The sequence below is a fragment of the Cnephaeus nilssonii genome (assembly GCF_951640355.1).
Source record: "Cnephaeus nilssonii genome assembly, chromosome: 8".
NCBI classification, from domain to species: domain Eukaryota; kingdom Metazoa; phylum Chordata; class Mammalia; order Chiroptera; family Vespertilionidae; genus Cnephaeus; species Cnephaeus nilssonii.
This window is the reverse complement of record NC_137079.1, coordinates 22,830,801-22,841,080: the sequence shown is the minus strand read 5'-3', so window position 1 is coordinate 22,841,080 and position 10,280 is coordinate 22,830,801. Positions and strand designations below refer to the sequence as shown.

The window sequence follows — 10,280 nt, the reverse complement described above, 5'->3', positions numbered from 1 at the left end:
AGTTTGATTCCCCTGTCAGGGTCCATGCCTGGGTTTCAGGCTCTATCCCCAGTAGGGGGTGTGCAGGAGGCAGCCGATCAGTGATTCTCATCATTGATGTTACAATCTTGCTCTCCCTCTCCCTTCTTCTCTCTGAAGTCAATAAAAACACATTTAAGGACAAAAAAAGGCACTGAAAGAGGGGGACTTGAGAGAAAAGGAAGGTGGGAAACCACCAACAGCAAACAAAACAGAGAAAAAGGAAAATTAAAGCAAGTCACTACGCTTCAGGTCTCTTACAGGTTCAGGCCCATTTGAACTCTGAGAAATCCGGTAACAGCGATCCCCCAGGGGAAGCCTGAGCTGGTGGGGGGTGACTTCTCCAGCCCAGTCAGCTTTTCCCTGATGCCAGCAGCCCTGGTCCTTCTCCAGGGACACACTTAGGTGCTTAGGGTGTCCAGCACCCACAGTTCCTGCAGAAGAAGGCTGAGGTGCTCTTGACTAATGAAGGAATTTTCCCCAGAAAAAAAGATACAGGTGCGACCTCCCCGCAAACCCCAAACTCCACAAAAACATCTTGCGCCGAGGTTCTGCCCAGTACGGAGGGGATGACGCCCAGTGAGGCCGAGGCCCGCGCTGCCCTTCTCTAGCGTCCCTCCCACCCCTCCGCACTTGACCTCGGGCCTACAGATGTTTCAGAAGCACAGGTTGTTATTGAACTGCCCAATACATCTCATTCCTCAGGAAAAGCAAAGCAAGACAACACCACAGCCACAGCAGATCCCAGAGCCGCGCGGTGCCGACGCGGAGGAGTGCGGTCAGGAGGGGGCGAGGGAGGCCATTGTGAAGTGCATTCAACAGGTGGCCCCGGCCGCGCTGGGCGCCAGGGGTCCGACAGCCGGAGCCTGCAACCTGCGCGGGGCGGCCTCGGCGGGCGTCCCCGGCTCGGGCCCCGGGAGCCAGTTAGCCCCAGAGAGGACGTGGCCCAGGCCCCGCCTTCCCACCCCCGCAGCCGCGCGCGCGTCCTCTCCTCCGGCCTCGGGGACCCCCCGCGCAGTGGGAGGTACCCCACCCTCCTCCCACCATCCTGCTAAACAGCACCCCACCCTCGCCTGCCCGAGGATGAAGTCAGTGTCGGTCGTGCGAGATCAAGAAAACAGGGACCCAGAGTGACTCCAAGGTCCCGAGTAATCGCCCCGACTTCTCAGCAAAACCCGAACCCCCGTGAAGGAGTCTCTGGGAGCGCAGATAACTGGGATGAACTCCCCGGCGCTGGCATTAGGGAGCCTCCCAGCCTGGCGAAGCGCCCCCGTCAGCAGGTGCGTTTACCCTTTGGTTTCAGGTGTAGGAAGGCGTCGTCAGTTAAGAGGAAACCCTCGCCTTTAGAGTGGGAAGCGCCTACGGTGCCGTCGGGGCAGGCGCCAGGAGCTGCCTGCCACCAGGTGGCGCCAGAGGCACGTCGTCTTTGCTCACCCTCAGGCCCGGGACTGTGTGGCCTGGCCGGAGCCCTCGGTGCCGGTTCCCTCACAGCCCCTCTAACCCCGAATCTAGGTCCAGAGGAAAATCCACATTTACACACTCTCCACCCTCTCCCCAGGAAATGTTAAGGCCTTTGAAGTGAGGCTGGGAGGTAAATAACCAAGTGGAAAAAAAATAAAGGTGGTTTTATGTAATTTGTAATGCGCTGGCAGTTTTTTTTCCCTCCCCCTTTTCTCAAGGAAAAGACATTAAACTTGTCCTTGACCAGAAAATCTGAGAAGGAAACCGTAAGGTATTTTAAACAAGAATAAAAGAAAAGGGCATCTGCTTAGGTATCTGGAAGTGGGGTGGTGGGTGAGGCAAGAGAGAAACACACCACGGTGTGAATATAGCCAAGTATTTCATTTATTAACAAAATAAGTCTTACCAAGGGAGAGCTCTATTCATCCCAGAGAGGCCCCGCAGCCTCCCCACGATGCTGCATAAGAGAAGGGGCGGTGTGGGGAGAAGACCCAGGGCCCAAGTCTTCAATCCCAGTCACTGAGGGAGCCCAAGGAAGTCCCCAACTTTGGGGAATCTGTTGGGACAAGCCTGGGAAGGGGTGAAGGGGGCTACTGCGATCTGTATGCTCCCTTACTGTACAATCTCCCCCCGAAGGAGCTAAAAGGTCGTACTGCCCACTGATAATGCCACTGGTCTGCTTTGGAGGAATCTAGCAAGGATCGCGGACGCCACCCCCCGCCGCCAGGAGAGAGACCACTGCCCCAATAACGGAGAGAAAAACAATGACTATAAAAGCACTTTGCAAAATATAAAAAGCAAAGTTTCATGCCGGCAAGGCCTTCTAGGACTTTTAATTGAATAAGATGAGCCCTACAGGACCACTCCCCTCCTCCCTGCCCAGCGGGCAGTGTTTGGGGTTGGAAGAGTCTGGAAGTAGAAGGGCTCTGTCCAAGGCCACTCGGGTCCCTCTCTCAGGGCTCTCCATACTCAGAGCAAGGTAGGGAAGAAAGGCTCTAATTTTGGGGGGCCAGGGCAAAGACCGGGGACCCTAGGAGGAGAGGGTCGCAGGAGAGAAGTCACAGAGTAGAGTTCTGGGTCCACAGAGGCAAGACCTCCTGCCACGAAGGCCCCTCCCCCGCACCCTCCAAATACGTTACAAAAAATATCTCCTCTCTGTTACTTGTACAAAGGTAAAAACAGAACCTCAAATGGAAGAAAACGAGGGAATGAAGGGGAACAAGGGGGAAGGGGGAAATGTAGTTTTAATGGTTAAGAAGCATGCAAGAAACTCCCCAGGAAGGGAGAACAAAACAAAGAGAAGAACCCCAGAACCCCAACTCTCCTTCTTCCTCTAAGACCAAACCAAAAAAGAAAAAAAGAAAAAAAAAAGGCAAAATGAAAACATATCTAAGAAAAAAAAAAATAAAGGAAGTGGGACGGGGAGCATGTCGTTACTTGTGTGATTAATATTATTTGGGGGAAAACACAGACTTTTTGCATACCATTGACTCGTGTGGGCCGTTAATGCACTTATATTCCCAGCTTGTAAGCTAACATTATAGTAAATAAATACACAGTCCGGTGGGGAGGGTCTGGGCGGGGAATCTGGCAGGACAAGCAGTAGTGGAGGTTGCAGCGGCCAGGCCAGGAGGCTGGGGGAGGGTCAGGGCGCGGGCGGGAGGAAGAGCTGTAGTTACTGGTATCCGAGCGCCGAGGCTGAGGCTAGTCTCTGTCCGTACAGCGCGTATGGCGAGTAGTAGGGTCCGGCTGTGGGGAGAGACGGCATGGCCAGCCCCCCAGCTGTGGATAAGTGGCTCTTGCCGTAGGGGTGGTACCGGCTTAGCCCCAAAGTGTGTGGACTCCGCAAGGACAGCGATCCGGGGCTGCCCGGGGCGGAGGGCGGGGGGAGGTGCAGATGGCAGGAGGCGGCGGCTGCGGCGGCGGCGGCAGCGCTGCCCAGGCCCGAGGCCCCAGGGTAGGCGGCCAGAAGTTTCTCTGCGCCGGGCAGGGCCGTGTGAGTCCGTAGGTGGCTGAGCAGCTCCTCTGAGGTGGCAAAGCGCTTGTCGCACGGCCCGCTGGCTGCTACCCAGTTGCAGCTGTGCGGCAGCGGTTCGTTCTGCAGCATGAAGCCGTAGGTGTAGAGCGGGTGGCCTGGGAGCGCGGCCTGGGCGGCGCTGGAGGAGAGTGCGGCGGGCTGCAGGGGGTGCCCGGGGTACACCAGCGGGTAGCCGCCGGCCTTCAGGCTGGGCCCCGCTGGGTCGTGCGCACTGCAAGTGGAGCAGCTGGAGCCGCCGAGGTGCGAGGCGCTGTGGTAACCTCCCAGGCAGTAGGGGTCGCGGCACAATCCCTGCAGGAAGGAGGGCGGGGAGGCCCCGGTGAGTGGGCTCGAGCTGGGGGGCTTGCCTGGTGGCAGGCCCAGGCTCCCCGACAGCTGGCCTCCCACGAGGCCAGACTTGCTAGGATCCAGGCCAGGCACGAACTGGGAGGGGTAGCCGGCGTAGGCGCCCACGATGGAGCCGTGGTAGCCGATGCTGGACGGCGGCAGCGGGAAAACCGAGTGGCCGGGTTTGTAGGGGGACACCGGTGCCACGTGGCCGGCCCCTACCAGCGCCGAGGGCGGCTCCGACTTGCGCCCCGAGGCCCCGGCGTCGGCACCGCCACCACCACCACCGTGTGTGCCCGGCTCCCCGCTGCTCCCGCGGCTCACAGACACAGCCTCCGGGCTGGGCTTGGGCTCCTGGTCTTTCTTGTCCAGCTCCCCGCTGCCGCCATTCTTGCAGTCAGAGTGGTGCGGGGAGCCGCCCCGGGAGCCACCAGGCGACGAGGAAGACGACGACGCGGAGACGGGCGCTCCATGCGGGGGGAAGGGCGTGCAGGCGGCGCTGGGGACCCTGAAGCCCGCCTTGTCTCCCGGGGACAACGAGGAGGAGGAGGAGGTGGAGGACACGGAGGAGGAGCCGCTGTCTTTGCGGGAGTCGCCGCTGGAGCCCTTGGAGTAGGGCTTGAAGCTGGACTTGTCCTCGACTGGGGAGTCCCCCAGCTGCTTGAGCACCGCAGACGCGGAGGCGGCGCCCGAGGCCGAGCGGCTGGGGTCCTTCTCGGCGCCCAGCCCGTTGGCTGCCGCCGCCGCCACCGAGTTGAGCTTGGACGAGGGCGGCGGGTCCGGCTTGCCGATCTGCGAACAAGTCTGGGCCAGCAGCGCCAACGGACTCTTCTTGGCGTCCAGCTGTGGGAGACAGCGGCAAGAGGAGCGAGAAGGAGTGAGGCTACCAGACCGACAGAGCCAGCAGGGTCAGTGGGGGCGCCTAGGGAGCCGGGTGGGCACGGAGGGAGAGAAGGCCGCGGGGAGAAGTCCGAGAGCGCCCGGTGGGCGGCGCAGCTGGGCAGGACTGCGCTCTCCCTGCTCGTCGCCCGTTGGTGGAATCCCTGGCCCCACTGGGTCCCAGAGCGCGCCACAGGCCCGGGGGGACGGGGCAGGGCAAGGGGCCCACCAAAGGCCCCCGCGGGCGAAGGTGACGTCTCTGGAGTCGGGGCTGTGACTTGCCCCCCTTCCCTCTAATCTCCCTGTCCTCTAAGCCCAGGGAAAACTTACTCCGTCAGTTTGGGGAACTTCGCTTGGGACGGGTTTCCGGGCGGAGGGGCGGCGCGGCGCGGTGAAAACCCGGAGAAGCGCGTTCTAAAGCCTGGGCTGCCGCGGGCGCGCTTGGCAGTCCCTCGCTCCCTCTCCCCCTCTCTCCCGGGAGCGCACCCAGGGAAGTGGGAGGAAGAAAGCCTTGGGATCGGGGGTGCCTGGGCGTCGTGCGCTCTTAACCGGATGGGACAGAGGCGGAGTGGGACGGGCGCGATCCGGGATTCTGAGAGAACAAACCCGGGTGGTGGTGGTGGTGGTGGTGGTGGCAGGAAAGACCCAGGAAAGATCATCTCCGGCCTAGAAACTGGGTGCCAGAAAAAGTAAAGGACCCAGTGGGAACGCCAGGAGCAAACCCAACCCGAGAGAAAACCCGTAGCTCCCTCCGAAGGGCGAGCATGGAAGGGGAACCTTTCACGGAGAAGCCTGGGAGAACCGCATGGGCTCTGATAACCCTCCGTTCTCGGTCCCTCCTCACCCGGCCCGCCAGGGTGGCCGGACCTGAGCGTGGCGCCGAGGACGGGGTGCAGGGAGCGGGGCCGTGGGCCCGGCAGTGGTGGGCGGCATGGGAACGGCGCAGGGCGGGCAGAGACCAAGGCACTGACCTCAATGGGGCTGACGGGAGTGGAAGACAGCGGCTGCAGGTACTCCGGGTGCAGGAGGTGGCCGGTGTGAGCGCTCAGCATCTTCAGGACCCTGATAGGGAGCCGGTTCGCTTGGCGCAGGGGGTCCGCCGGGGGCAAGAGGGACACCGCCGCCGGCACCGCCGGCCTCTTCCCGCCGCCGCCGCTGCCGCTGCCGCTGCTTTCGGGTGTCCTTGGGTTAGATCCAGCGGGCGAATCGCTCATTTGGAGGAGGCAGCGCCACTGGGGGGGGCGGGGAGGGAGGGGGAGCACCGGGAGGCGAGCTCCCGGGCGGGTGGGCTCGCTCCGCAGCTTGGAGCGCGGTGCAGCAGTCGCCGCGCTTCCACCCCTCCTCCACCGACGCCGCCGCCGCCGCCGCCGCCGCCGCCGCCGCTGCCGCTAGCCCGGGATCGCAACACAAAAACCTTCGCCTTCCGCGAGCCGCACGTCAAATAGCCGCGATCGGCAGCCACACTTCAAAGGGATCGCCGCACCCGCCCAATCGCAGCTCTCGCCGGGACCCCGGGGCGGGGAGAGCGGCGGGCGGAGGCCGGCGCCGCCGGTGGGCGGGGAGAGCCTTAAAGGAGCCTCGCCCTTGCGCCGCCGCCGCCGCCTCGGCCTTTACCAGCCGCTGTACTCCTCCCCTCCCCCCAACTGGGCCGCCCTTGCCCAGCGGGCAGGAGGGGGTGTTCCACGGAGGACCAGACTTCTCCGGGATCCCGGGTTCTGCGCCCTGTTCTCCGCTGTCTTTCCTGCCGCTCTTTCTCCTCTTTTCCTTCAAACTACCGGGGCGGAGGTGCTGGCGGGGTCCTCACAGCCCGGCCGTGGGTGTCTGGGGGCGGAGAGGAGGGGAGGGGATAGGAGCGCAAGGCGGTGGCTCCCTCACTGCCCAGTCCGAGCCTCTCCCGAAGGCTGCCTGGGGGCAGGCCGCGCCTCTTGAGCCCCAGCCCTGTTCCGGCCCAGCTTGGGCTCTGCTGGGGTCCAGGTCTCTTCCCCGAATTGGCTTCTCCCGGGTGCGTTCACTCGGAAGCGCCCGAGACTCAGAGGCATCCCTGGTTCTCGGGATGCGACGTCAGCCGTTCCAACAACTTTGAGCCCATCCTGTCAGAAGCCTGCAAGTCTGAGGACTCCCTTCCGGGGTGAGATGGCTGCGAAGAAGCACGGGGTACCCCGGGCTGTGCGCGCCGCCCGGACGCGCCTGGCGCGCGGTGCCTGCGCATTGATTTATAGGGTCGGTGTTTGAGTTGTTTCAGGTTTCTTATCGTGTCCTCCTGTTTAGAGGCGTAAAATTCCCTCACTGCACTGCCCCTAACTGCTATTTTTGGGGGGTGGGGTGGGGTGGATCTGGGATCACTGGAGAGGCCAGTATCCCAGAGGAGGTAGGGGATCTCTCTAAGTGCTGCACGTCCATACAAACTCTAGAGATGCCCTCTCCCCCCTCCCCCCAATCCTTTTCTTCTCACCGGAGAAAATGTACTACCTTTTCCCCAGGGAAATGTCGGAATAAAAACTTTGTATTAAAAATAACAATACACTCCTCTCCCCTCTCCCCTTCCCCGCGTCTTTCGGATGGAGTGTGCATTGCCAGCTTGGCACTTGGCAGAGATTTTACATCGTCATAGTTTGACATTCAAGTTCCCGGTCCGGTCCGCAGATCATCAGGGGGTGTAGCCAGCGCTCTGTGCGCCGGCCTCCGGGGAGACCCCTTCTCCTTGCTCTCGGCGGCCGGTGGAGGCGCGCTGGTGTCACTGCCTGGCTTCGAGTACCACTTTCTCAGCCCCAATCCATCACTCTGATCGTCAGGCCTGTCACTAGGGGCATATTGCTCCAGGACTAACTGTCCCTAACGCTGCCGCGTTGATCTGTGTCTTGAGACAACATGAGAACCCAAGGTAGGCGGTTTCAAAAGGGAAGAGAAAGAACTATCGCAGAAATAAAAAACAGCAGCCACGAACCTTTATCGTGCTCAGTGAAGAGGACAGCAGGCACCTGCATTCCCAAGGCCATTTCAATCAAACACTAAATTAGACCTACTCCTGGATCGGTGCTGTTTTTCGGGCAGTATGTCTAGACCTCTTAGGAATTCCTCTGGCTTTCCCTACCCCAATCTAATCCTGGTAAAGTCAGGTTAGAAGGAATTCCAAGGCATGCCCCAGCTGGGGGATGTCTTCCATATTGTGGCAAGAGGGGTACAAGAAGCGGTGTGTGTGATCCCATTTATTGTGGTGGTCTCTATCCCCCCCCCTCCTGCCTCTTCCCTTGCCAGCCTCTGTGCATTCTGACATTGCTGCCAGTGCCAACACCACGGTTAAAGGCCCACCTTCAGGGCCATTCGGCCTTTGAGAGAGAGTGCTGTGCAGAGTGAGACAGAAGAAAGCCTTACAGAACGGAAGAGGACGGGCCTTTGTAGGCACCTTGGAGGAGGAAGAGTTGGGAAGAGCGGAGACCTAGGAGGCGGTAAAAGATGAAAGACTCCTTCTTAACTATTGTAACCAGCTCAGCTGCAAGAGCCAGCCAAGGAATCCTTCCAGGACCCAAGCATATGTGTGCTAAGAGTGATTAATGGGCAATCAGTTGGGAGCAGAGGGGAGTTAGAGAGAGGAAAGGCATTCAGGACTTTGGAAGGAAAAGAGGGGCAGGAGGCAGCAGGAAGGAGAGAGGAGGGGAATGGAGGAGGAAAGAATATTTACTCTATTTGGAGAGGAAAAGGGCAGTGAATGAATGAAAGGGAGGGAGAAGGGAAGAGATGAGGACAGATGGCCAGGCTGGGGGTGGAGGGTTGGAATTCGCCTAGGTAAGAACAAATTGTCCTTAAGAAGAAACGCCATTCCCTTAGTCCACAGCAGAACTCACTGATGGGAACAGTGGGTGCCAGACAGCATTGAGATAGAGACAAGGCCTCCCTCCTGGAAGGTGCTAGCAAGGTAGTGGGGACACCCTTCTTTTTGGGTGCTGGTGAGGGCATCAGGGCTCCTTTGGCTGAATCCATCTAGTTGCCTGAGGAGAGAAAATGGACAACCGTACTAAGCCAGACCAGAGGCCTAATTAAAACACGACTAGACAATTATTATCATTAGCATTTGACACTCACTTAGCTGAAATGCTAACTTACACAGAGTTTTAAATAGGGCCCTAGTGGCTTACAGCAACGGCAGTTTTCAAAGACATGGCTTGTCACTGGGGAGAGAATAAGACAGTATTCAGTTGGGTCAACTTTATTGAAGGCCACTTGTGGGCAGAGAATTACACTAGGGTTGTGGTTGAAAAGTCCATGCAAGACAATGTTGCACAGGGACAGGGCATATGGCAATGTTCTCCTTTGCCGAGAGTGCAGACGTATGGTTAAGGGGCCTCCAGGCCTTCCTCAGATTGCCCTGTGAGTGAGCAGCACCATTGCTTGGCACAAAGAGAGTCCCAGGCCAATGAAGGCTGCGACGGGCCACCTGCATCTGCGGGGCAATTGCTCCGGAGAACAGTCAAGGCAGCAACTGGACCCAGAGGATCTCAGCACTGGCAACCAACGGACCCGAAGGCCCAACGTTATCCCAGAAGGCCACCAAAATGAGTTCCCTTCCCCCAGCCTCCTAATGTATCTTAAAAAAAAAAATGCCCCCCCCCCCTTCCCCGCAAGCCATCAGGAAAAATCCTTTAGGAAATTCTGCATATTTATAGATTTTTTTTCACTACTTCAATTTACATAAAATTCACCACCCAGGGAAAAAAATGCCTGAGTCAGGTTGAGAGCGAGAGGTGGTACATTTGTTGTGTGGGGTTAATGTGGAGTTTTCCGTCCTCACTGAGGCGGAATTGCCTGAACGATCGCCTCTCTCTGCATAACACTCACACCCTAATGGCAACAACATGAAATAATATCTCACTGGGTAACTATTTACATTTTTTTTTTTTTTTACAAGCTGTAAGAACTCTGAAAAGTCGGTCTCGTAGAGAACTTGGTTTTCCTCCCTGGCGTTTAATATCTTTCAGCGGCTGGCAATTACAGCCTTGGCCAGGAGCCCTGATATAGCGCAATGCGCTCAGGGCACCGGGAGGCACTTCCTCTGCAGGCCTCATCCCAGGCTTCAGACACAGCCCGGGCAGGAGAGGGCCAGGGGGCAAGGGGAACAATCCGGTGAAAGCAAGAACAGCCAGCATTGCAGGGAGCACACTCCAGTAGCTCCCTCTTCTGTTCTCACAGTTCCTGTTACGTTCTATTGCTATACCTATGACCTGGCATCTGTGTTTGTTTACTTGTCCATTCTCCCACTGGACTGTGAATGCTTCTGCATTGTCCTCATTCTCTCTGTGTTCTGATGGCCTGGCTGGGTGTTTAACTATCATCATCACAGTAGCTGTCACTGAGAGCCAAGCATTGTTGTAAGCACTTTGCTCACATTATCTCATTTAATCCTTACAGGAGCCTGAGGAGGGAGGTCCTGTCATTACCCCCATTTCACAGAGATGGAAGTGGAGGTCCCCAGAGGTTAACTAACTTTTCCAAATTCCCAGCAGGTAAGAGGTAGGGCTGGGAGGAGAAGCCATGCGGTCTGAATGCCATAAGTGCCCAATGA

The 10,280-nt window shown here is 58.7% G+C and overlaps 1 protein-coding gene across 1 annotated transcript; it reads right to left on the bottom strand.

Moving 5' to 3' along the window:
• Positions 1-1,845: 1,845 nt before the first annotated feature.
• Positions 1,846-6,210, bottom strand: ZNF703 (zinc finger protein 703). The gene is made up of 2 exons (XM_079779099.1): positions 5,695-6,210; positions 1,846-4,687 (listed from the first exon to the last, which is right to left on the bottom strand). Exons 1-2 carry the CDS (start codon positions 5,935-5,937, stop codon positions 3,155-3,157), a joined length of 1,776 nt encoding a protein of 591 aa, XP_079635225.1. The 5' UTR covers positions 5,938-6,210; the 3' UTR covers positions 1,846-3,154.
• Positions 6,211-10,280: the final 4,070 nt, after the last annotated feature.